Source organism: Alexandromys fortis, unplaced genomic scaffold, assembly GCF_014885135.2.
Source record: "Alexandromys fortis isolate MF-2015 unplaced genomic scaffold, M_Fortis_MF-2015_v1.1 scaffold_70, whole genome shotgun sequence".
NCBI lineage: Eukaryota > Metazoa > Chordata > Mammalia > Rodentia > Cricetidae > Alexandromys > Alexandromys fortis.
In genome coordinates, this window is record NW_026067955.1 from 343,685 (window position 1) to 370,579 (window position 26,895).

The 26,895-nt window shown below is 48.2% G+C and overlaps 1 protein-coding gene across 9 annotated transcripts; it reads right to left on the reverse strand.

Moving 5' to 3' along the window:
* Positions 1-270: 270 nt before the first annotated feature.
* Ppcdc (phosphopantothenoylcysteine decarboxylase) lies at positions 271-26,895 on the reverse strand. Of its 9 annotated transcripts, none has more exons than XM_050152073.1 (8): positions 26,818-26,874; positions 24,369-24,432; positions 22,917-23,081; positions 21,690-21,871; positions 6,459-6,554; positions 5,473-5,601; positions 1,417-1,585; positions 271-1,029 (listed from the first exon to the last, which is right to left on the reverse strand). In XM_050152073.1, the coding sequence occupies exons 3-8, from the start codon at positions 23,002-23,004 to the stop codon at positions 944-946; spliced, it is 750 nt and encodes a 249-aa protein (XP_050008030.1). In that variant the 5' UTR covers positions 23,005-23,081; positions 24,369-24,432; positions 26,818-26,874; the 3' UTR covers positions 271-943. The 9 variants fall into 9 exon arrangements, with proteins under 9 accessions (XP_050008030.1, XP_050008032.1, XP_050008031.1 ...); XM_050152075.1 differs by lacking the exon at positions 26,818-26,874 and adding an exon at positions 26,712-26,726; XM_050152074.1 differs by lacking the exon at positions 26,818-26,874 and adding an exon at positions 26,417-26,701.

Genomic DNA, 26,895 nt, shown 5'->3' on the forward strand with positions numbered 1-26,895 from the left:
AAGACGACGTACTTTTCACATATACCTCACTTGATCCTGTCAACTGTTCCATTGTGGAAGAATGACCACATGGATGGGAAAGTGAGGACCAGTCTAGGCCCACAGCTGGTCCACAGCTGGTCACCTGAACCCAAGCTGCGCTTCAGGAACTCTGACCTTGCAGAGGGATGTGGGAGTGTTAGTCATTGGCGAGCCCAGAACCTTCTCTGGCCTCACTTGGCCATGTCCTCCACCTCTGAGGCCACAGACAGGATGTAAAGAAGGACAGAGTCTCCTAAGGTCACTTTTATTTCCCAGAACCGTCCCTGCCCCGACTCCCAGTACAGTCTGTGAGAAATGTGAAGAGTCTTGCCACCTCACAGACTTCCTGATTCTGTGTGACACCGGAGCACCAAAGAATGGAAGCTTCCAAGGCCCGATCAGGAGCCTGCTGTGCCAGGGATCTTGAGCTATGGTGTTTCTTCTTGTTATTTTTGTTTTGAAATAGGCTGTCACACTCACGGGCCTGGCTCATTCTGTAGCCCAAGCCAATTTCAAAGCTGTGGCAATCCTGCCTCAGCCTTCTGAGTGTTAAGATTATAGACATGAGCCACCATGCCCAGCGTCAGCCATCGTGTTCCGGAAAGCATTTCTAAGCAGGAGGTTCTCAATCATCTGATTATTCTTCCAGTAGTAACATGATTGCCCAGCTTCAGCTTTCAGGGCCTATCCCAGGAAGACACGGGAGGGCCCCAGGAAAGCAGGCAAATCCTGGTTGGAAGAAGGTAGGCCCTGGGTCTGTAGTTCTGTTTAACTTGGAGAAGGTCGGTCCCCAGGGAGCTCTGAGAAGGTGCATGCCAGCCCCTCCTCACGAACACAGGCTCTTCGTGCTGTGGTGATTTCCCTCTTCAGCAGCTCAGGCTGAATTCACTGGGTGCACAGACACCAGGACAGAAACCCCAGTTCAACTCCGCTGGATGCCCCCGCTCTGGAAGAGTACTTCTTTCACTTTCCCCACAATGGTCTCCACCTCGGCCATGGCTCCTAGACCTGGAAGCAAAGTTCATCTGTGCCTGTGGCTGCTACTCAGATCTCCCCTGTGCACTTCACCCACATCCTAGGCCTGGGAAGCCCAAGCCCAGCTCCACCATACCGCTTCCCAGTTATCCCAGGACAGGCCCTGGGGTCACTCCAACAGCAGTGCTGTTCTACTATGAGGAACTCTACCAACACTCCACACATCTGTCTCCTCCAGTCTAATGAACCTGAGAAGCAAGAATTAGCACTCTGTCCATTACCAGATGAGAGCTGAGCTAAAAAAAAATGGTTCTATCCAAGGTCATAAGGGCCAGAGAACCACTGAACCATAGAACCTAAAGGTGACCCCAAAGCAGGGCCCCTTCTATAGCTCTGGGCTGAGTAAGGCAACAAACCCACCTTGGTCTCCACACACCAGCTTCTTGCTCACACAGGGAATCTCCACATAGCCGAAGGCCTTGAGCTGGCCCACCTGCTGTGCGGTGAGAGGGTGCTCCCACATGGCGGTGTTCATGGCGGGGCAGAAGAGTAGAGGCTTGCTGAGGTCCCAGGCCCGGATGACACAGGTCTGTGAAGAAGAGGGGAACGCTCTGCCTACCACCCTTCCTCAGTACCCTGAGTCTCCTACTGTCCTCCAGCCTCAGTCAGCAAAACAGCTGTTGACTAGGGATGGCTGTGTCACACACCTACACAGATCTGTTCTTGCATCCTTAAGCGGGGAGGGGCTGTCTCTTTAGTCCACATTATTTCCCTTCAGGCTCTGGCATAGTCCTGGACACAGGAGATACTCAGTCAGCACCCACAATGCCCCCGATACCTCCAACAGATCTCCACTCTGTATGCAATCTCCTTGCCCACCAGTCTAAGCCTTTACCCAAGCTCACAACTGCAGGGCTGGGAAGCAATCCTAGGGGCAGGAGGCTAGCTTCACTATTCACTGGAAGGCCAGGAACCAGATTGTTCGTGCTCTCCTCAACAACAGCTCTACTTCTAGGTCAAATAAACCCTGAGAATGAAAACATCCAACACGTGGTACCTTTTCTCACCCAATATCTCAAGAATCCTTTCTGTAACCCTATAAGGAAAGTCCTGTCCCTGTTCACAGAGGAGCAAGCTGCAACTCCCTGACTGATAAACAGTTGCCCAAGGTTACATTTAGGTACAGCAAGTTCCAGGCCAGAAAGGCTAGAGAAACCCTGTCTAAATAAATAAATATAAAGCTAAAACAGAACGTGAATGCTTTTGATGGCTATGCAGTATTGGCAGTGATGTTTTGAGGCAGAGCCTCGCGTAGTTCAGGTTGGCCTCTGAACTGGCTATGTAACAGATGACCTTGAACTCTTGGTCTCCTGTTTTCCTAGGTGGTGGGATTAGAGGTGGGTACCCCAGATCCTAGCGGAAGTGTGAAAGCTTTCAAAGTTCTTAGTTGAGGGCCTAGCGCTAAGTTTCGGCTCTACAACAAAGGCACAGCCTCAGGAGGTCAGGGACCACCTCCCAAAGAAATAGCTCCTGTGCTCCGACCACATCAGGCACCTCCTCCTGAAAGCTCCTGGGGAGACAGTAATTGTGACACCCATTCCCAGAAATAAAGTCCTTTGGGGAAAGAAGGAGGGAGCAGAGAACAATGCAACATACAGACCAGAGCCAGTGCCTGTCCCTCAGTGCCGTTACCCTCTCCTGGGACAAAAAAAAAATAGCCTCAGAATCTGGCTGCTTGCGTCATCCCAGACACCAGAGTTGGTTTCCCACCAACTGCTCTCAATACGACAACCTGGCTATGAGTGGACAATTCCAGTCACACTTCCTCTTGGCTCTGTGCCACCTGCAGCTTCTGTAAACCCAGAGGAGGCCCTTGATGGTGTCAGGGTGGGGATGGGACTGGGCTGGGTTCTAAGCACTCTCAAAGTAGAGCACACCACCCACAGCCAGAACCCTGACCTTCTCTGACAGGACTGCTTCCCCAGTGTCTGACAGGGAGCTCAATGCGTCCTGGACAAACCACAGCTCCTCTAAAGCAACTAGCGTACGAAGGGAGAGGAGGACACTGGTTCCCACAGCCGTGGCTGGCACCGCACTCAGTGCCTCAGCCTTGCCCTTGGGAACCTGTTCAGGCAGGGCAGAAGGCTGGATCCTAGTCAAGAGACTTGCACTGAGCCAGACTGTCAAGCCTGGGGAATCACCTCCTCTTTCTGGATCTGACAGCTCAGCAGAGGAGAGGCCAGAGCAGAGAGAGAGAGAGAGAGAGAGAGAGAGAGAGAGAGAGAGAGAGAGAGAGAGAGCAGGACTGCAGAATGACGTTAACAGGAAGCTGCTCTCCAGCACCTTTCCAATGGAGACAGGCAGTTTGGAAAGAGGAAGCAGGCTGAGCTTCCTTTCAGGATTCTAAGAAGATACCCACTGAGCAGAAGGTAGCCCCACAACCAAGGATGCTTACAGTTCAAACCGTAACACCAGACATTGTCTGAAACATCTGTGTTCAGGTGAAGCTGTTTGAGGAGAATGGTTAGTTTGGAGACATGCTCCACTGTTCAGCCAATCCCGAAGAAGAGAACCTCAAAGATAGGGAGTAGGAGCCAGGCCCTCACTTAGGAGGGGAAAGCAAGATGATCGGGATTTCAAGGCCAGTGGGCTATGTGAGATTATATTTGTTTTATATGTATGTGGGTATTTTGACTTGCATGTATGTTTGTACATTACATGTGTGCCTGCTGACCATGAAGGCCAAAAGAAGGTCTCAGATTGTTACAGACAGTTGTGAATCACCATGTGGGTGCTGGGAATCAAACCTGGATCCTCTGGAAGAACATCTAGTTCTCTTAACCACTGAATCATCTCTCCAGCTCAGCTACCGGCTATATTTGAAAAAAAAAAAAAAGCTTGGCATATAATAACAATAATGCTAACAACAACAACAAAAAGGAGGGGAGACCTGAGTTTCAGAGGTAGGAAAAGCCCTAAGAGAGCTGGCTGGGGTTCAGCTCTGAGGTTGGTATGTTCTACCACATCAGCTGCTGCTAACCTGCCAATGAAAGTCCAGGGATTTGGGGTACATGGCCGAGCAACTCCCTCACCTGTTTTAGTGCCCTGCTGCCCAGTCCCAGTCCTTCTGGGCAGCAAGGACCTACTGTACCTGGCTCTGCTTCTCTGTCTACCCAGACTGCTCCCAGCCACAGCATCAGCCTGGTGTTCCTCCCATCCTACGTTCATAAGTCACCAGCAGCTTCCCGGAAGAGAAGCTGAAAAGCTCCTAATAAGCAGACAGGGGCTGAGTAAACGTGAGGTTTCACACTCAATACACAAGCATTCTGCCACTGAGCTACGTCTCCAGCCCTCTTTTCACTTTCTACTTAGAGAGTTGTTCTGAAGCCCACACAGGCCTTGAATTTTTGATCTTCCTGCCTCAGCCTCTTAAACTGCCAGGACTACACAGGCTTATGCCACCAGGCCCAGATGAGAGGATATTAATTTCATATGTGACCTTCTAAAGCTCCTGATGTATCTCCAATATTCCCTTCTTCACCATTTTCAACTCTAAAACCAAGCTGAGTGTAGTAATACACACCTGTAATCCCAGTATTCAGAAGGCAGAGGCAGAGGACTACCAAAAGTTTGAGACAAGTCTGTATTCTCTCTCACACACGCACACACGCACAAATAAATTCAAACAAAAATATTTATGAAAAATTACCTCCCACCACATACAAGTAGTATTAGTAAATGCCTACTTAATGCCCAACACCAAGCACACTCCACAAACTAATGGGGTCTTTTAAGACTACAGCAGTCAACATGGAGTACTCCTCCTGCCTACATGGGTGATCACAAGTCTCTCTCAGACCTCAGTATAAACTCCCAGAACATGGGAGGTGAAAGGTCAAGAAATGCAGGGAGGAGTTGACCATAAGACCTCAGGATGATCACGTAAAGAAAGGCAGATGCTTTCTAAGGGAGCGGCTCCCAAGAAGTCTCACGGCAAAAGCCAACCTGGCAATCGCTTCTCACCTTTTTTTCCCGTTTCTTTCCAAGCTTTCTCTGATAGACGTGAGAATTGGGTTTTAGATTTGGGGCTCAAATGACTCTAGAGAAATAAGCATGTGAGATGCACGAGGAAGCAGACACTCTTAGTAGAGTGTACAGTGTTTCTAGACTCTGGGGGGAAGGCAGAACAGATGGAAACCAATGGAGGTGCATGCGGAGGGCAGCCTATGGTGAGGGAAGATGGGAGAGCAGGGGGCTGACCACTGAGGGCAGGAGAGAGGTGGACAGCCCCAGATAGCACTGGCAAAGTCAGACGATCCATCGGGCCCAGCCCTGCAGCCTCTGTGCTAAAGGCCCAGGGCAGGGGCTACTCAACAGACCTGCACCCAATAATAACAGATTTACTTCTGTAGTGAGATCTGCCACTCAGCAAACTGGGAGCAAGGCTGGGGAGGAAAGACACTGGGAGTCACTCACAAGTAAGTTGTCACAGATGCCACTGGCCACCTTCCCCAGAGTGTTGGCATCAAGGGGAGCCACCAGCATGAGGTCAGCCCACCTTCGCAGGTCAATGTGGAGAACTGGGTCAGAGCGGCGCTTCCACATCTGCCAAAAGAAAGCAATGGGGGCCATCAACCCAGTCACTCTCAGTGTGTGTGTGTGGGGAGGGGATGATGGCCAAATAGGCCAGGTACAATAAGTAGAGAAACCCAAGGAAACCACCTAGCTCTCCCTCAAAGTTTTCCACTGTCCCCTCTCACAGTCAAGCTGGCAAGCATTGGCCATGGAACCAGCAATTTGACAGAAACCAGGCCTGAGGAAACAAACGCTCCTTGTCTCTCTGAGCTTATTCCCTTTATGGTTTGGTTTTCAAGAGAACTGACATCTGGCAGGGAACTCCTGGCCTGTCTGCTTGAGGCGGATGCTTGAGTTGTCCAAGCCAGTAGGGCTCTGGGGCGATGAGAAATGAAGGGGGGAGGGGAGGACGGGAGGGCAAGCCAGCCAGAAATGTTCAAGGCTGGGAATGTTTTAAAATGCCTGGCAGGGCAGCCCTATGAGGCCCACACTGCGCGCCTGGCAAATCAGCTGGTGCCCACCCCTCTGCAGGAGGGCAGAGGCATGGCCAGCGGCCGTGGGAAGTGAAGCACTCTGGATAGCCTTGACACTGAGAGCCACATGGACAAGGGTGGTGGGAACAGAGCTCCTCTGTGGTTTCATCAGCCCAGATAAGTACAAGGACACTCAACCCCAGGCACTGGGCCAAAGCTGAGCTCGGCCTGAGGAAGGCGGGACTACAGGCCTCCTGCAGGCCAGAAACCAGACAGATGTTTTCCTCATTGCCTCTACCCAGATGGCCCTGACCACTGACTTGAGCCCAGACTGTGCTCCAGCAGCCAGGACCATAGGCTGGAAGGAAGATAGCTCTGTCCTCCTGGAAGAAAAGCAATGGGCCCAGCACTGACCTCCCATTCGTCAGCATCACTGTAGAGGGTGACAGGAACATCCTGGGGGCTATAGAAATGTTTGGCTCTCTCAGTGGTTACCACTGTGACTTCCAGCTAGGGAGAAGAGAAAGAAAAAAAGTTACTAGAGTCACAGGCATAGAGGCCACAAGAGGGCGAGTGCAGGCGGATGCTCTCCTTAGCCTGGTGGTGAACAAGACTTCCCCTTAGCAATGTTTACACAGCTACTTCCGCTGTCACTCAAAGGTCAGGCCCTGCCAGGTATACACATTTCACTTCCCTATTTAAGGGGCTGCTGAGATATGAGTCACCAACTGCCTTGAGTATATAAAGCCGCAGCCACTGCCACTCAGGCAGTAGGGGCCAGAGGCAGTGGGAGGCAGATGATGGGAGAATACTCAAGCCTACCACAGGCAGGAGAGATCAACCAAGGAGACACAGACCAAGCCCGATGCCAACAGCTTGCTTGCTGCAGGCAAGGCACTGACAGCTGGCGTGTGCACGCTATGTCAGCATCCACGCTCCAGTGAGAGCACAGTCCCCTCGCCTACTTCAGGAACAAGGCCTGGTATGGGAAAGGGCCTCAGGTTACAGATAGGTTCTGGGAAAATAAAGTCTGTGCCCTCCTGTGGGGGAGAATGGGTGTGTCTTCACCTTGTCAATCACTGGGAATGCACTGATACAAACAGGAAGTTTCACTGGGTGAGGAAGGGAGTGGAAAGTCACACCTTAGGAGAAACCAGAGTCAGGAAAGGACATTCATCCAGGAAGACGGCTAGGACAGGGTGACAGAAAGCATCACTGACAACCAGGGCTTTGTGCAAAGGCCACAAGTGTCTGACCAGAGTCGGCCATGACACCTGGACAGGGTTATAAGCAGTTTCACCCAATGTACAAATGGAAGATTTCACACAGGAAACTCAGTTTCCTGCCTGCCATAGAAATACTGAAAGCAGCAGGGCGGTGGTGGCGCACGGCTTTAATCCCTGCACTCGGAAGGCAGAGGCAGGCGGATCTCTGAGTTCGAGACCAGCCTGGTCTAAAAGAGCTAGTTCCAGGACAGGCTCCAAAACCACAGAGAAACCCTGTCTCAAAAAAACAAAACAAAACAAAACAAAAAAAAAGAACAAATACTGAAAGCTCTCGGATTCACATTCCTGCTTGATAAGAACTTGGTGATGGGCTCAAGGCTGCCTCTGCACACAATCAGTCGCCACTCCTTCCTATCACACAGGGCAGGGGGCACCATACTGTGTACAACTCTAGAGAACAAAGCTGGAGTCAGAAGCTGACGTCTCGGAGGGAAAACTGAGGAGTAGCTGCAGGTCTGGGTTCCAAGAATTACTGACCTGTCCATTCTGTCTCACTTCTCCTACCAATCATCCCTAGCCCCACAAAAAACCTTTGGGATATCTTCAGATATCCCTTAAAGCAAATCATCACTGAGAGTCGAAGGCCTCTCTAAGACACCCAGGAACAGTCTTGCCAGTTCTAGACAATGGCAAATAAGCAGGGCTGCCCGTCTCTCCACAGAAACCAGCCGTGGTCCAGATCCACCAAGGCAGGGAGAGCAAGGGAAGGGGGAGACTGTGCTAAGGGTCTTCAGGACACAAGATAATGAGGTCAAGTGTGGGCTTAATTAGTTACACAGGAGAAGAATGATAATGAACTCAATCATGCATAACTTCCCAACTAGGAGAAGAAAATGCAGTCTACATAATAAAGGACAGAAAAGGAAAAGCAGCAAAGAGAAGACATAAGAGGTAGAAAGTACTAAATAAAACAACAGAAATGGCCACCTGTGGGGACACGTGCCTGCAATCTCAGCACCTAAAAGGGAAAGTCAAGAGGAATATGAGTTCAAGGTCAGCCTGGGCTACATAGTAGTGAGACTCTATGAAGGGCTGGGATGTAGCTCAGTTGGTAGAGCGCTTGTCTAACTGGCACCGAGTCCTAAGTTTGATCCCCACATGGCATAAAGCCAGGCATGGTAGCACACATCTATAATCCTTCACTCAGGAGGTGGAGACAGAAGATCAGAAATTCAAGGCACTTTGGGCAATAATGATATAGAGTTCAAGGCCATCCCAGGATACACAAGGCTGTATCTAGTAAATAAAAAGGAGGGGGAGAGGGTTAGGGCATAAGCTCAGTAGTAGAGGCCCTGGTTCAATTTCCAACACTGGAAAAATACAGATGCCAGAATTAATTCTAAATGTGATAAACATAAATATATAATAGCCTACACTTCTGATCAAAATACACATTCTCTGGGCTGGCAGGATGGCTCAGCAGGTAAAGGCACTTGCCACTACACCTAGAGTTCAGTCCCTGGAATCTGATGTAGGAAGAGAGAACTGACTCCCTCAAGCTGCCACATACGTGCAGTGCATGCGCACACACGACAAATAAACAAAAATGTAAAAATAAATCACATTCGTATTCAAACGGGGTGCAGTGGTACATGCCCATAAGCCCAGCTTTTCGGATGCCCAAGGCAAAAGGCTAAGAAGCCCCCTTGGGAACCTAGTCTCAAAGGATAGAAAAGGGCTAGCAGTGTAGCTTAGTGGCAGGGTTTGCCTAGCATGTGGGAGCCCTTTGTTTGATAGCCAATATTGCAAATAAAATAATAATAAAATAAGCTTTCAGCCAAGTAAAGTAAATTAAACTCTCAAGAACAGAGGAGGGAAATGACAGCCATTAAGACTTGTCAACACACTTACGGAAAATTAAAGTGGAAGGAAACATTAGCAGATGAGATTAGAAGACCAAATACCAAGAGCCCACAACACCACTGAAAACAAGCCCACCAGAGGAGAGGAGGGGGACAGCTTGGGGAACAGAGGAGCAGAGTACCTTGGAGGACAGGCAAGAGGCAGAGCTGAATTCAGGGCTGTTCCACCCTGTACAGGGCAGTTAAAGACTCCCAGCTTCCATCCCAACCCAGCAACCAGACATTAACAGCCAGGTGAGCTATCAAACAGAGGCCACAGAACCCGGGGCTAGAAGTGCACCCACAGAATGCTCAGACACTCGGAGCCCTCACACTGTGTCTACAGGCAGGAGACCTGGGAGGGCTTTTCGGGAAAACCCAAGTGACCCTGGGACTACTAGGGGTTTGCGGGGAAGGAAATTTTGAGGTATTAAATTCTGAGGACCCTCAACAGAATCATTCTCTCCCAGCTGAGTGCTGGCAATGGAGAGAAGTTTCCACCCAGATTTTCACAGCCAAATAGGTGCAGCCATTTGACGAAAACCCTCCAGGTCAGAGAACAAGATTAAACAACTGAACAGAAAACAGAAACTCACAGACAATGAGGGAGAAAGCTAGAGCTGAGGGGGGCACCCGAGAAACAAGAACATAGTGCTATTTTCTTTTTGCTTATGTCTATGTTTTGTCTGTGTGTATATCCATGGCATGTGCATGCAGTGCCTTCAAATGCTAGAAAAGAGCGTCAGACACGCTATGGAAATACAGACAGCTGTGAGCCACCATGTGGGTGCTGAGAATTGAAACCAGGTCCTTCTGCAAGAGCAGACACTGTCTTAACTGATGAGCTATCAGTGCTATTTTTTTTAAAGGACTATTCAGGGAACAGAAAGAACTCTAGCAAATTTAAATGATAGTGAAATACAATTTCAGTGCAGCCGAGCATGGTAGCTCACATCTTCAACTCAGCACTTGGGCAATATGATCTCTGAGAGACCAAGTTCCTGTCCAGTGTACATAGTGAGACTGTCTCAGGAGTCAAGAAGTAAATTTTACAATTTTTTTTAATTCAATGCAAAGCTAGAAATGGTGGTATATACTTGAACAAAAATATAAAACTATGAAAACAATCAGAAGGCCAATCCAGGGGGGCTAAGTCTGACCAACAATTTCCACAAGGAAATAACAGAAAAAAACTAAACAGATAAAAAGCCTGTTTAGTTAAGCTAGGTGTGGCAGCAATGCCCAGAACCTCAGCACTTGGAAAGCTGAGGAGGAGCAAGAGTTTGAGGCTAGCTTGTGGCACAGTGAGACACTGTCTCAAAAAGGGGGGAGGGAGGGAAGAAGGAAGGAGGGAAACAGAGGAGCAGACACAGGAGGAAAAAAGAACATGAGTGTACTCACAAAGCTGAGGCAGGAGGATCATGAGTTCCTGAGATACAGAAAGACCCTGTCTCAAAAGCAAATGAACAAAAGCAAACCAAGCCCCAGGTGGCTCATCTTACAGCCACGATTCCCACGAATGGATACAGGGTTTGCAATCAGCAGAAACTCACGAAGTCCTCATCCATGCTACTACTAAGGCCACATCCAGGCTTGTAATCCCTCAGGATTTTCTGTAAATCCCCGCACCTACCACAGTTGGCTCACTGCTTGCTTGCTTGGACTATGGCAGCTCCAAAAATCTTAATCCTGCTGCTCCTCATGGCTACTCTCAGCCTGTACCACCATCAGTAGCCCCCAAAGACACTGATAAGGACAAGAGACCTTCCACAAGGCCCACACGCTTGGGGAAGGGAAGGAGGGAAGAGAGTCAAGAATGTACCCTTCTTTTTTGTGTGTGACACAAGGTTGACCCAGGCTGGCCTTGAACTCCCTATGTAGCCAAAGATGAACTCGAGTTTCTAATCCTCCTGCATGCTGGGATTATAGCTGTGCCGTCACACACATCTTCTGTGGTTCTTAGGATCGACAAAGGCCTTTGAGCAGGCATATCCCCAACAAGAATGGCTTCTCTCACTGGTTATAAACAGCCTGACACCGTCTCCAGGTGGCTGAGGAAGATATCCATTACAGAGCTCATGTAGGGCTAGGAAATACGGCCAGTGATAGAGAGCTTACCTGGCATGTGTGAGGTCCTAGATTCTAATCTTAGGTCAAAACAAAACAAAACAAAAAACCACAAACACCTAAACCCAAAAATACTGTCTCAAATCTCGAATCTAAGATACAACGAAAGGGCTGAAGGGAGGGTTTGATGCTCTGGCAGAGCACCTGGGTTTGGCTCCTAGCATACACTTGGCAGCTCACAATATCACAACTATCTGCAAATTCAGTTTCACAGGATCCAGTGTCTTCTGGCCTCTGCAGGTACATGCACACACTAAGACATGAATAAAATTGATACTGTCATGCCTTTTCCCAGTGAGCACTGAAGAACTCCACTCTTTCTTTCTTTATTTTCTGTGAGACAGTGTCTCACTGTGTGGTCCTGGCTGGCCTAGAGCTCAGGCACGCATCACCTGTCTTATTCTAAGACAAGGTTTCGTGCAGCCCAGACTAGCCTCAAACTTACACAATGTGGTAAGGGGCTTTTAGCTTTCAGCTCTAAGAGCTTCCCACCTATCCTCAACAGTGAGTTTATCTTTCTCTACTCTAGGAAAGCTGCTTCTTGAAGCTCTAAGGACTCTACTGTAATACCCACGCCTCTTGCCAGCTCTAAGGAAAACTACTTAGGGCTAGCTCAGACACATTCCCAAATTGATACTGTCCTTGTTCAGAGGGTTCTCTGGCTCTTCACTTCTTTTCCTCTCTGCATGCCATAAAGTATCTCAGAGTCATTATGGTGCCTCTGCACATGCCCACCACCTCCTGAGGATCTCCATTCAGACATCCTTTAGGCCTCCTACCCTAAGCAAAAACTTTGCTTGAGATCTTTCCTCAAGATTTTGCATTCTAACTACACTTCCAGGGTATAGAGCCCCACTGCTAGGGAGCCTCCTGGGGCAGTGCATTCACCTAAGGAGTGATGTGAAGACCGAATGATGGGAAGGTCCTTCCTTATGTCCTTCCCCAACCCTAGTGCTACTGGGCAAGTCCAGGCTGGTTCTAAAGGGACGGCACTTGATCTGGCTCATCAATCCTGTGGTTTTGTTATTTCATCTTCATTCACTCAGCCAAATGGTCCTGAGAGCAAAGGGCTGGGTAAGTTCTGGATCAGCACTCTAGCATGCGCACAAACACACACACACACACACACACACACACACACATACACACAAACACACACACACACACACACCAGAGGGGGGAGGGAGGGAGAGGAAGGGAGGAAGAGATAATTCACTCATTCATTCATTCATTCATTCATTCATTCATGCACATCAGGCAACAAACGCCAAGGAGTTCTGGCAGTGCAGAAATGCCCTAAGGAAAGAGGCCCCCAGTGCTTTCTCTGAAGAGCCTGTGGGTCCTAGAGGAACAGAGCTGGGCATTACCGTCTTTTCCTCCACACTGCATAACTCCTGAGAGGCAGTTCTGTGCTTGGTCCCCTAGAGACCGCTCTTAAGATTAGGTTTTGTATTGAGTATTTTTAACCTGTACTTCTTTGTGTGATGTGACTGAAGTCTGGCCAGACATGATTGCATAAGCTGTCTGCATTTTGTCTAGCATTTATAGAGATTCCTTCCTGAAACCAGTTCACAAGTCTGGTTTCCTTTTATCTGCTGATTCTGGAATCTGGGGATCCTAGAGAATTGCGGGGCATGGGTTTGCAGTGATACCTAACCTCTGCTTCAGGCCCCTGGTCTAGTGCAGGTTATGACAGCAATCAAAGAAATCTGTGCAGAAATACTTCCCAGTCACAGTGTGAGAGAAATCCCACGGTCAGAGTCTCTATCCCTGTTCTCTACTAGAAGCCAGTAACATGACCATCCCTAGTTACGACAACTAAAATCTGTCTCTGGACATTGTTCAATGTTCCCTAGAGACACAACTGCTCTAGCGGAGAGCCACAAACCTACATTACCCAATAAGAACTCACAGCAATAGTGGAAATGCCTTACCAGTCCTGTCTAGTGTGGTCACCACCAGTTATTGGTGGCCAGTGAGTACTTGAGATCTCTGCGCAGGCAGAGATGAGTGGGTATTTCTAGCTACATGTGATGATGTCCCCACAGGAACCAAGGACTTTAATGAGAAAATGCCTGCTGTAGGAGCTACTTTTCTGCTGCTGTGGTAAAACCACTATGACCAAGGCAACTTAGAGGAGGAAGGGTTTATTTGGGTTTATGTTTTCAGAGGAATAAGAGTGCATCACCATTACTGTGGGGAAGAGTAGCAGCAGGCTGGCAGGCAACTGGAATAGCAAACTGAGAGCTCACATCTCAAGTCACAAGCAGGCAGCAGAGGGAGCAAACAGAGAAGGATGTGAATCTTTGGATCCTTAAAGCCAACCTCTAGTGACACCGTTCCTCCAGCAAGACTTCCTACACTGCTGAACAGCCCCACCAACAGATACTCTAATGCCTGAGAATATGGGAACAGTCCACTCCAACAACATCTGTCATGTACTTACCCTGGGATGAAGACAACGCATCAGAGTTTTAGCATTGGGCCTTTTGGTTGGCACATGCAGTGAAGGACCCTGACACCGGGTCAATCGGTGTTGACCTGGTATGTTCTAAATCTATGCCTATGGTCTGGTGGTCAGACAAGCTGGCACTATCCCAGGGATAAGAGTGGCAGATATACTTGAGGAAAAAGGACTCTTGATGTCCAGAACAGTAGTTGGCACACAGGAGACAGGGTTATGGAGGAGAAGAGGTGGCCCTCATGAACAAAGCATGCTCATCTCTCACAAGGAGAGAGGCCTCACCAAGTATTTACTGAGCTTACCATACAAAGGCCACGGTGGCCAAAGCCCTCAGTGCAGCTTAGCTGAGCAAGGAGGTGCAGCATATGCAATTCTGACAGGCAGAGGCTAGTTCACAACTTCCTGAGTTCAAGTAGAGAAAACCCATGTTTGAGATCTGAGCCAAGCCTGGTTTCTCCTACTCACCTCTCCTTGACGAACACTAAAAAAAGGTAGAGCTTCACTCTACCCAAGTTCACTCATGACAGGAATCAGGAAACTAGTCTTTTCTGGCACCTTACTCACTAAGAGGTCTCGGGCAGGGTAAGATCCTCTCTGACATGGCTTCTGAGGGGGTCTTTTAGCCCACTGGGACAACCCAGTCCTTTGATGGCCCTTTTCTTTTACCCAGGAAGCTCTGAGGCAAACAGTCTCTTGCTTGCCTATTTCACAGTCGTATCTGCCGGCCCCGCAACACCAATCCTGCTGTGCCCTTCCCCAAGACAGGAAAACTGCTAAAGATCAAACCACATCTGTATGGGTTTTCCCTATCAAAGAAGGGTCTCAGAATACAGGACACTCTGCCTAAGCCCAGAGATGGCTGCCACCTATGCCCATGGAGTTCGCTTCCTAGAACTGTGGGTGAGAAGCCTGCAAGTAGAGGAAGTAGGGGCCAGCCAAGCTAGCTGAGGCACAAATATAGGTCTCAGAGTTTCTATACCAAGACCACAGGTGGCTGCCACCTGGAAATTAACTAGAAAGAAGGAAGAACCCAAGCCAAGCCTGGTTTCTCCTACTTACCTCTCCTTGACGAACACTAAAAAAAGGTAGAGCTTCACGGCACAGTCCTACAATTCAAGCCATCAATGCCATTCTGAGCTACAGAGCAAGAATCTGCCTCAGTAAATACATAGATTTATAAATAAATATAAGCATAGGGCCAATGGGCCAAGGCTGATGACTTGAGTTTAATTCCTAGGACCGTCATTATAAAAGTAAAGAATCAACTCCTGCGAGTTGTCAACAGGCTTGCACACCAGACACCGTGGCACATGCACACTAGCACATATATGTGCACACACACACACACAAACACAAATAAATGTAAGAGTTTTCAAAAATTTTAAAGGAAGAACAAAAAGAATATTCCATAATATACCTCACCTACCTCAACCTTCACTGTCTTAAAGAATACAAGTATAAATACAGGTTAGTAAACAAAAGTCTAACTGAATGATACAAAATGAAGCCCATCTCCCTCCACGAGTACCTCCAAAGGGAAACCTGCAGGTAGTCTTAGAGATAAAACAGAGGCACCATATGACATTTATTCAGAGTCAACAAATGTTTTCTAGAATGGGCTGGGGACTCTGAACATTGTCCCAACTGACAAGCTCAGAGGCAGCCATAGGCATTGCACAGGTTGGTGTACCCAATTATGAAAATAATACATGAAATGTCATAGATCTCGATTCAAATTCCCGTCATTTAAAAACTTGTTTTATTTATTAGGGGTGTGGGTATGCCTTGGTATATATGTGTGGTCAGAGGACTTTTTGGAGTTGATTCTTTCCTTCCATCTTTATAGGAGGACTGAACTCAAGGGTATCATCTTGTGTTGTTGGGCCATCTCACCTGGCCTGTCACTTTTTAATTTTTTTTTTTCCAAGCAGGGTTTTTCTGTGTAGCCCTGACTGTCCTGGAACTCATTCTGTATGCCTGACTGGCCTCAAACTTGGAGACTCACCACCTGCTTCTGTCTCCTGAGTGTTGTAGGAGCTGCGGGCTACGTTCCTGGCGTCCAGCCGCCCGCAAGGCTAGCTTTATACCTGAAATAATTACACGGAAACTGTATTCTTTTAAACACTGCTTAGCCCATTAGTTTTAACCTCTTATTGGCTAGCTCTTACATATTGATCTAACCCATTTCTAATATTCTGTGTAGCACCACGAGCTGGCTTACCAGGAAAGATCTTAACCTGCGTCTGTCTGGAGTGGGAGAATCATGACGACTGCCTGACTCGGCTTCTTTCTCCCAGCATTCTGTTCTGTCTACTCTACTCCGCCTACCTAATTTTCTGTCCTATCAGGCCAAGCAATTTTCTTTATTAGTTAACCAATGAAAGCAACAGATAAGATACAAGACCCACCTCCATCACCTGAGCGCTAGGATTAAAGGCATGTGCCACTACCACCCAGCTAAATATTTTATTTTTAAAGTTTTAATTGTTGGAGCTGGAGAGATGGCTCAGTGGCTGCTCTTCCAGAGGCCCTAGGTTCAATTCCCAGCAACAACATGGTGGCTCACAGCTATCTACAATGGGATCTGATGCCCTCTTCTGACCAGCAGGCCATACATACAGATGGAGCATTCATATACATAAAATAAATAAACTGTTTTTTAAGTTTTAATTGCTCTCTCTCTCTCTCTCTCTCTCTCTCTCTCTCTCTCTCTCTCTCTCTGTGTGTGTGTGTGTGTGTGTGTGTGTGTGTGTGTGTGTGTGTGTGTGTATCTCTGGGGATTCACAGAGGTCTGATCTGATCCCCAGGAGCTGGAGTTAGTTTCCCAACAAGGAAACAAACTCAGGTCCTCTGGAAGAGCAGTATACACTCTTAACCACTGAGCCATTGCTAGTCCCAAAGACATAAGGAGAAAGACCACCGAACCAAATCATCATGACAAAATTAAAGCAACAACTATTAAAGCAAGCTTTTTTTTTTTCATGTACATGGGCAGCCTCCCTCTAAGGCAGGGTTTAAGATGTCAGAATTAGATGTGAGGAAGACAAGGCTTTTGTAGCTCAGGGGTAGAGTTTCCAATGGGGAATTTGGTGGACAAAACAGGTGGGGTTACAGGAGCAGAACATCATAACATGTTAGTTGTAACGACCTGAAACAAAGGTATGGTTGCAGGTAGCTCTAATAACAGGTAGTCATAATAAGGTAGTCATAACAATCCTTTTGGAACAAAGGTAGGGTTGCAAGATAACTGCTTATTAACTTATTGAGACAAAGGCATGATTTCTGTTCCTGGAACAGGCTGTATATAGAACCACTTAAGGTTACAGGTGGGCCATAGCCTAATCCTGTTCTGCTCCTCCCATCTTTGGGATGCCCCACACTAGTAGGAAGGGATCACTTCATTGCTCCCATCCACTTGAGTAGCCCACTGAGAGGCTGCACCCTGAGTACACTAGACTCTGTACTGCTGGACTCAGGGTTTGTTTTCAATTCATCAACAATGCTATAACGAGCATCCTTGTATATCAGTGAACTTTTGTAGCCACAGGATTTAATTCTAGGAGTGAAATAAAGGCTATGAACATTTAAATTTTTCTGTATTTCGACAAACTAATTGGAAAAGCAGAATCAACTTCATACGCCCCTCCATCCTCATCTTCAGCCCTGGGTGTCCTGATGGAAATGCTAGAAACTTACCTTTCTGTAAACCCAAAGGCTACCAACTCCCCTCTGTCCTCAGTCCTGCTGCCACCTGCCCTGAAAAGTAACTCTGACGCTGTCTTCTCTTTCCGGTTCAGGCCACACTTGCCCACAAGGTGTAAACACTGAGTTGACAACCTGGATGAAAATGCTGTCCACATATGTAATAGTTATGGAGTTACAAAACATTCTCCTAGATGGCCTTTGGGTCCTAGTCCCTTCTGCTTTTGCGTCTAGAATCTTCCAATGCCAGAGTTAAAAAGACCCCCAGAACAGACCTCCTGCTAGCCTGCCTTCTCTCCACTGCATGGATAAAATGATGAAGGCTAAGAAAGAAGACAAAGACAGCAAGCAGCAGAGTCCCGGGGTCAGGAAACCTCTATGCCTCTTCCCTCGTACTTTTTTTTTTTCCTTTTGAGACAGGGTCTTACATAGGCCAGACTGGCCTCAAACTGGACATGTAGCTGAGGAGGATCATGAACTTCTGGTCTTCCTGCCTCTGTGCTAGGGTTACAGGCTTGCACCACCACTCTTGGTTTACGTGGTGCTGGAGATCGCAATCCCAAAACTCTCTGCATGCTAGGCATCCACCTGAGCTACTATTTCTAGACCTTATTTTATTATTATTTTTTTTTTGAGGCAGGGTTTCCTGCAGCTGAAGACAATTCCTGTTCCTCCTGCCCCCACCTCCCAAGTACTCAGACCAGGTCTGGCTCAGCCTCTCCTCCCACTCCCTGCTGTCTTATCCTGGCTTCACAAAAAGGCGCCTGGGCTTTGCTGGTGACCCCTCTCAACTGCTTATGCGAGTCCACCACTTATGCCTGCTTACTCCACTTGCCAAAGGCCCTCACATCTCTCTGACCTGCTGTGGGGTTACGGCACAGCCTCCAGGCCAGCAGCTCTCCCAGGACATCTGTGTATGCCTGCATGCCAGGGATGTATACAGAATGTCCCAGCCACCTGCAACCCGTACACTCAGATGCTTACTGTCTATTCACAAGCTGGTTGTCCTCAAGAGAACCAGGGACAGCATTCTTCACATGAGTGATCAACCCAGCAAAGAGCTGAGGGGGCTGCTCCAAGGGACCTGGACTCCGCTGTAAAGGGGCACTGGGAAGCTCAGTACCCCAGGGAAGAAACTGGACGAAGGAGTGCTGAGAAGGGAGGAAAGTAGCCACCACACAAACTAGGGTCTACCCCTGGTTACCAATACCTCACAAAGCCCCATGGGCAAAGCTGACTTTAGCCAGCTGCCAATCTTCAGGATGAGGACATAGGGACCCTCATATAAAAAGGGGCTGTAGTTTCAAGGGCTTCTCCCATGTTGGTGTCTCAATAACCTCAATACCTCAAGCCATTAGGTGGCCCAAAGGCTGTGACATAGCGCAGAGGAGGGGTGCCAGACAGGAAGCACACACTGTTAAGTGCTTCCATGTGCCAAGCCCTGAGCCAAGTTGCTGTCACTGTGTCATCTGCCTTCCCCCTCCACACCTGGGGGATAGGCAGGAGGACTCATCCCTACTTGGAACAAGAAAGGCAGGCTCTGAGTCAAGTCAGTGACAGGGAGGCCTCCACAGTTGGTGCCCTCTGGCTGCCTCAGTTGGCCAGAGAAAGAGCAGCCAAGGCCTGCTCCAGACATAGCCTGTCCTTCCTCCCAAGGGCCCAGGCTAAAAAAGCCTGGGGTGGGTGGAGCCACCACCCAGCAGGCAGCCCTTTCCTCACACCCCCACACTGCGTGGGCTGGGAGGAAGTGGTGGAGTTGCCATTCCCTTGTGCTCTGAGGCTGCCCATCTGTTTCCTGGGATAGGACTCCCTACCCCCATCCTCCTACCCGGAAACTCACTTGCTCTAGGGCTATGGGAAAAGGAACTATTCTGAGTCCCTCTCTCCCCAGGGGGTGGTGACTGCGTCAGAACCCCTTCCCAGGCCTCCTGCTCTCCAGGCTCTTGCTAATCAGCTCCTACCAAAAGCTCTGGGCTCATGAGGCAGAGGGCGGCCATGAGATTCTCCCTATTCCTGACTGTGGCATGGTTGGCATCTTCTTCACTTATTTCAGCCTGGGGGAGGGAGGGACTTAGAGAAAGGAGGTGACATTCTGGGTAGAAGTTAGTAGAAAGTAAAGAAACAAGCCTTTCCAGTCCTCCCCACCCACAAGGCCCCACAACTGTCATCTGTGTGAGAGGAGCTCCCTCTGCTGGACATGCAAGACACAGCCACTAAGTGGCCCCACTTCAGGGCCTATGCAGACACAAGGAAAATGAATCTCTCCATGTCTTAACAATGTGTGCCCTACAAAACTAGTGTTGGATGAACATAAGCAGTGCCAGAGCAGCCTATGGCCCTATGTCAAATGAGTTTAAAGGAGAATAAAGCCACCAGGTTGGGACCGACAGAAGGTGTGTGAGCGAGGGTTTGTAGACTTGGTGACAAGAAGGGCAGTTACAGGCAGGGGCCAACCCAAAGCAATGGGCATTAGGTGGAACACAGGAACAGCAGGAGGCTGCATGGACCCACAGAGGATTCTAGTGGAGAGAGCTGTCCACCTGCTGCAGCTGACAGTATTTCAGTCTTTGAATCTCTGCTCCTGAATATTAATATATAAAACTAATCAAAACTGGCCAAGAACTGAGGGAGAAAAATCTCCCGCTCTATCACACTATCTCTGAGCACCAGAGGGAACGAGGTTCAAAACAAGAAGTTCGGGCAATGAACGTCCCCTGAGGCTTTCTGCATTTGACAGACAAGCAGCGCACCTGACATAATGGAGAGCAAAGCCCAGGAGTTCAGGGAGAAATGAAAATGGGAGCAACGCAGAAGAGAAAGTGGAAAGTACATTTGAACACACTGGCACAGGAGACCACTTCCTAAATAGAAGCCCAGCAGCACAGACACTGCGAGAAACAATAAATGGGACCTTCTGCAAAGCAAAGGATAGTCAATAAGACAAAATGGCAGCCTACAGAATGGAAAAAGATCTTCATCAACCCCACATCAGACAGAGGGCTGATCTCTAAAATATACAAAAAACTAAAGAAACTGATCATCAAAAGAACAAATAATCCAATTTTTAAAAAAGGGGTACAGACCTAAACAGAACTCTCAACAGAGGAATCTAAAATGGCTGAAAGACACTTAAGGAAATGTTCAACATCCTTAGTCATCAGAGAAATGCAAATCAAAACAACTCTGAGATTCCACCTTACACTTGTAAGAATGGCCAAGATCAAAAATTCTGATGACAACTTATGCTGGAGAGTTTGTGGGGAAAAGGGAACACTTCTGCATTGCTGGTGGGAGTGCAAACTGGTACAGCCAGTTTGGAAATCAGTGCAGCCATTTCTCAGAAAATTAGGAAACAACCTTCATCAAGACCCAGCAATACCACTTTTGGGTATATATCCAAAGGATGCTCAATCATACCACAAGGACATGTGCTCAACTATGTTCACAGCAGCAAACTTTGTCATAGCCAGAACCTGGAAACAACCTAAAAGCCCCTCAACGGAAGATTGGATAAGAAAAATGTGATCCATTTACACAATGGATCACTACACAGCGGAAAAAAAAAATGACATCCTGAAATTTGAGGGCAAATGGATAGGTCTAAAAACATCATATTGAGTGAGGTAACCCTGACCTAGAAAGACAAATATATGTAATCACTCATAAATGACTTTTAGACATAAAGCAAAGAAAAACCAGCCTATAGTCCATAACCCCAGAGAACCTAGACAATAATGAGGACCCTAAGAGATCTAATCTACATGGGAAGTAGACAAAGACAGTATCTCCTGAGTAAATTGGGAGCATGGGGATCATAAAAGAGGGTAAGAGGAAAGGAAAGAGGAAGGGAGGGGAGAGGAGAAAAATATATAGCTCAATTAAAAAACAATTTGAAAAAGAAAAAGCAAATGGGAGCAGGGCATGAGGAAACTCTCTGCCCTTCTCCAGAGCACTCTCCTTCCACAGGACTTCATGACTCCTCAGGGTCAGTATGTGGGATCCGAACTCTCCACTCACTCCCTTTCGCTGTCTTCTCATGCTCTGCCCCCCCCCCATCTCATTTAATCTACCTTCTGCTTACCTTGTACACGCCCATCTCCTGTGTGTCCCGCCCTCAGCACACCCCAGGGCTAGGAAAAGAACATCACTGTAGCAGTGCGTTGGCTCAGGAGCACTGACTCCCTAGCGCCAGAAGCCACTACACCTGCCTTGAGAAGATACTCACCCCAGGAATGTCCAAAAGCTTTGACACCAGGAGAGGCAGCTTCAGGGCAGCAACGCTTCCAGTGACCCCCACAAGAACATGGAACTTTCTCTCCATTGAGGGTATGGCAGCTGGGCATGGGGCCCCCGGTTCCATGTGGCATCTGGTGGCTTTCTGGGAGCTAGAAAGCCCAGGTTTAGAATCTAAAACAGAATAAAGGGCTTCCTTTCCGTTCACACAGTCATACAACATGCAGCTTGTGCTATGCCCTAGACGATCTCCCAGCTTCTGGGAGAAAAGTGTGTGATGATCAAGTCAGGCCTCCTCTCCATACAATGCTATACCTGTGCCATGGCTGCCAGTGACTGTGCCAGAGATCATGTCACATAAAGATGCCACTCCAGCTGATTCCTGAAGGACAAGCATTTTCTCAGACAGAAAGAAATTACTTCAGAAGGAATAACCCTGCCAAGTGAAGAGGTCTGAAGGAGAACAGAGGGTCTGGAAAGAAGGTATAGGTTAAGAGAGAAGCTGAAGAGTCATGAGGGGGTTAGGAAGGGCCAGACAGGCTGCATGATCAGATCTGGGCCAGAATGTCAAGGGTGGTGAGAACCTGGCGCTTTGCTATGAGAAAGATGGCAGTGGAGCTGACAATGTGAGGAGGGAACCGTGGCTAGTGGTGGAGAGTGGGGAGTTACTACAGTGGGCCTGGCAGGCTGCTGAAGGGGCTGGAAAGAGGATGAGGTCAAAAATGAGTGGAACCATAGGCAAGAAGGGTGCTTCTGCAGCCAACAGACTTGTTCTGGAATCCTGTCCCATATTTGTGGACCAGGCTGAGCGACAACCTGCAGATTGATTTCTATGAGCCAAACACAAGGCAGCAGACCACTCTGCGGGAGCAGCTGGCTGGGCTCCTCCTCTGGCAATTGCTTGTGATGCTGGGCTGCTGAGCACACTGAAGCCTGTGCTCTGGCGGCTGGTCCAGCACACCTCACTCCATCAGCCACCGCCACTGAGGGCTGACTCTGGGCAGAGATGGGTGGAAGGCAGCTGCCTTTAGAGACTCTGGGGACGAGCTCGAGCTGGCGCATTTCTAGAGTGAACCTATCCAATGATTTCTCACTCGATTTATACATCAGTTTCCTTCGCCTCTCCCCTACCAACAATTTCCCAAAATATGAGCAGATGAATCGCCAACCACCACTCCCCCACTTTCAGTCTTTAGTATCTGCCGAATGAATTAATTACCTGCAGAACCTGCCCTGTGAAGCATGAGTCTTAGGTCCTGCCCAAGGTTGCACTCCTGACCCAGTGTATGGCCCTGGATCAGAATCATCCCCTCCTCAAAACTCTGTTTATATGAAAGACATAGGGCTAGGGACAGCTGGTTTCTGAAGCTTCCTCCAGTACAACCTGAGTCAATGCAAAAGACAGAGATAAGTGGCTCTATTTACAAGACAGAAAACCCTAGATGTTCTCCAAAAGGGCAAGATCGGCATGGAAGGAAACCCTAGTAGCTCCAGCTCCCTCCGTGCCTGGATACCCACAGGCATTTGCCTATAACATTCAGGCATATACCCTAAGAGCTGAGGTACTCTTCTAAAAGGGATTAAGCACAGACTGGTTCCCTGGGTACAATTCCCACCCCTAAAGTTCAACCTGCGAGCACTTTTTCAAGATTTGCATTATTTACTTATTTACTGTTTATGTGTGTTTTATGTGTTACCATCAGGTATTCTGACTGCATTATGTCTGTGCATCAGTTGTGTGCAGTGCCCACAGAGACCAGAAGAGCATGTCAGATTCCCTGGAACTGGAGTTACAGATGGTTATGAGTTGCCATGTGGGTCTAGGGAATCGAACCCAGGTCCTCTGCAAGAGAAGTAGATGCTCTCTTAATCACCAAGCTGTTGCAGAATATTATTTTAAGGTGTGTTACTTTTGTTTATGCTCTGGAACATGTGTTTAATGATGCAAAGATGTGTTTAATTAAATAAAATTCACCTGTGGTCAGGAGGCTCTGTCAGCAACTAGCTGACAGGAAGTTGTGAGGAGGAGCCAGGTGGAGAAAGTTTATAAGAAGGTGTTAGGAGGCATGAGGAGGAGAGAACTTGGGAGACTCTGAGATGAGCTGCTTGCTCTTCAGCCTCTAGGGAGCAGGATCCCACCTCAACCCTTGAATCTTGAGTCCTTTTGAGGAATAGAGATTTAGAGAAGTTCCTGCTGTAGCTTTGAAAGAGTCTGAGGAAACAGCTTCCTCAGGCTAAGAGGACAATGCGGAGACCTCCGCCCCCACACCCTGCTGACAGCACTTGGAATCTTTTCTATAATTTGGAACCTCGACCAGGACCAGGTTTGTTAGAGAAATGAGTCCACCAAAAAGTCCCCGCACACTGTTGACAACTGACAAAGTCCATGGAACCCACTAGCCAGCTCCCCAGAACACATCAAAGCAGGTGAGAGACACTTTGGGTTTTTTTGTTGTTGCTAATTATTTTTAATTTTATGGACATATGTGACTATGTACACTTGAGTGCAGATGCTCGCGGAGGCCAGGGGCATCCAGTCATCTTGGATTTGGGGCAGTTCTGAGCTGCCTGGCATGGGTGTGCACACAGGGGATAGGAATGAACTCGGGTCCTCTACAGGAGTAGCCCAGTTCCATGAGAAGCACATTCTTGATTCTCCAGCAAAACTTACCTGTCAGTCCTCAAACCCTGACTCCGTCCTACTTCAGCCAAATGGCACAAGAACAGGAAGAGTCCTACAAAAACAGAAGCACAATTTCATCTCTGCAGTCTGTGAACCTTACGAAGATAAAATTCCCAAGGGTCATGTTCCATAAAGCTGTCAATTAAACTAGAGGCCGGACTCTGCCCTGCTCATCCAACTGTTCCCACAGCAGGCACTGTGGCCCAAGATATACTGCCTGAGCTGCTAGCCAAGCTTTGCTCAGAACCAAAGCCATTTTCTGGGAGTACGGGGGAGGCGGAGAGAGACTGATTTATAATTGAAGAATAGAAACTAGATTATTTAACTGATATTTGGAAGTGAGGTCAAATATGTTCAAACTCAGGGTCCCAGGGGGAGCGACAGTTGGCAAGGGTTTGCTAAGATCAAATTCTAAGCCAATTAAATCTCTTCCTCCACCCAGATTCTATTAAAGGCTTTTTAAATTTTTATTCATCAACAGTCGGGGTGACTGTAGGCAGCACTTCACTTCCCTATCTCCTGCCTCTCATAGGAACTGTGAGCAGCAGAGAAGAGAGGACAAGCAGGCAGCAGGTCACTACAAACAGGCTGAGCTCAGGGACCAGGGCGGTCAGCCACGCAGGAGAGCCACAGCCAGAAACCTGCACTTTCTCTACCCTTCAGAAAGAGGGAAAAATCCGTCGCTTACATAATAAATGTAACCCTTGAAACACAGTAACACGAGAAACTCTTTTTTACACTTTAAAATGGATCCTTTTGTATGTCTATCTAGCTGGTTGGTGATGGACCTTCTGAGGCTTCGGAGCACAAGTCTTCCAGCACAAGTCCTTTGGCTCCGGAGGGCAGTTAGGATAGCTAACCCTCCGTCCTAAACACCGAGTTCACTGGTTTGAACAGACAAGTCAGTGCATGTCTGTGTTCCCTGACCTATGTATTATGCTTGTTCAGACATGTCCAGGAGCTGAACACTCTAATTCTCTCCCACCACCACTTACCCTCCCGAGAGAAAACTCAAAAGACAAGCTTGTTTTGTCATACGATTCAATGCTCTGCTTAAGCCTCTAGAGTCAAACTTGAGTTACTCTTGGCTATCCTTGAACTTAGGGTTAATTTTTCTTTCCACCCTTCATAGGCTGAGGTAGAGGTACAGGGAGATGCCTCTATTACCAGTGTGCTAGCTACAGTTTATTGCTAGATCAGCTTTTATTTTAAGCGGCATATGCAAAAAACACTTTTTTATATTTTTACTTGACTTGTATTATAACCACAGAACGTGGCACGAACTTACTCTTATGCATATTCAAGAAAAAGTGGGGTTTAATGGCACATGCCTTTGATCCTGGCACTTGTGAAGAAGCAGACAGATTTCCATGAGTTCAAGATCAGTGTGATCTACATAGTGCATTCTGGGCTACACACACACACACACACACACTGGGGGGGGGGGAACCTCTGTGTGACATGTAAGTCTCCTCTCATTTAGTCAAGCTCAAAGTTTAAAGATTCATGGACATCTGCCAGTAACAAAACGGGCAAAAATGTAGCCAGGAAAATGTCACCACCCTACACCAAAACCTGTACCACCTGGCACCTAAACCCACTTTACTTATGACAGTAGGAAGAGCAAGCAAGGAATGCTCGTTCAGTCAAAAGGCTTGGCACTCTAATGGACTTCCCTCAAACCAGAAGTAGACGTGTTTGGCTCTAAAGCTCCTGCCATTCCATCGGGCACCTCTTGAGGATACACCACCAGCTCCCGAGCACCCACACTTCCTGAAGCTGGGAATCTCTCCTGCCCATTTTCTAGTTCTGGCTTCCAATACTCCAATGGTCAGTGATCCGGAATTTTTTTTCGGACAAAAACTGCCCTCCAATTTTTAAATGCCGCTTGGTACATTTAGGGATTAAGCAGCTAAACACTCTCAGGGTTTTCCTTTCTCTGGTTTATTGACTTAAAACACAGTTTGAGGCAAGTTGGCTCAGTAAGGGAGCTTGCAGCCAAGCCTGAGGCCCTGGATATAAATGACGGGACTTACACGGTGGAACTGAGCCCCGCAAGTGGTCCTATGACCGCCACAAGCACGCCGTGATAGCAACCCTCCTTCAAAATAAATGTCATTTTTTAAAAAAGCTTGCACTTCGGAACGCTCCTAGGTCTCTTTGGAGGCGCTGCAGTTTTTCAAAGGCAAGCGTCAAGTGTGGGTGTTCTGACTGCGTCGCCTTTAAACTGATCAACTCTGGTCAAGGATGGAGCATGTCAGCGGGCACAGGTGCAGCTGCTAACCCCCAACTCTGAGCTCGAGGTCACACCCGTGGCCCCACATTACACACATAATACGAAGACCCTCACTCGGACCCATAGTCAGAGGGGAGTCGCCCACCGCCACACCAACGCGGGACCCAGGGACATGGCTTTCCAGCCCCTTCCATGGCTCACCAGCTCCAGCTTGTCCCAAGTATCGCGGTATCTAGGCTCCCTTACCCTCCGTCTCTAAATGGCACGCGAGAAAGCTAC

What these genes read in the sequence shown, in the direction of transcription:
- Ppcdc (XM_050152073.1), bottom strand. Translation starts at nt 23,004, where the DNA reads ATGATTCTGATCCAGGGCCATACACTGGGTCAGGAGTGCAACCTTGGG. An exon ending in GTGATGCTGACGAATGGGAG is followed by an intron (nt 5,602 to 6,458) that starts GTCAGTGCTGGG and finishes TTCTTTTGGCAG; the next exon opens with ATGTGGAAGCGCCGCTCTGA. An exon ending in GCATCTGTGACAACTTACTT is followed by an intron (nt 1,586 to 5,472) that starts GTGAGTGACTCC and finishes TCTTCTTCACAG; the next exon opens with ACCTGTGTCATCCGGGCCTG.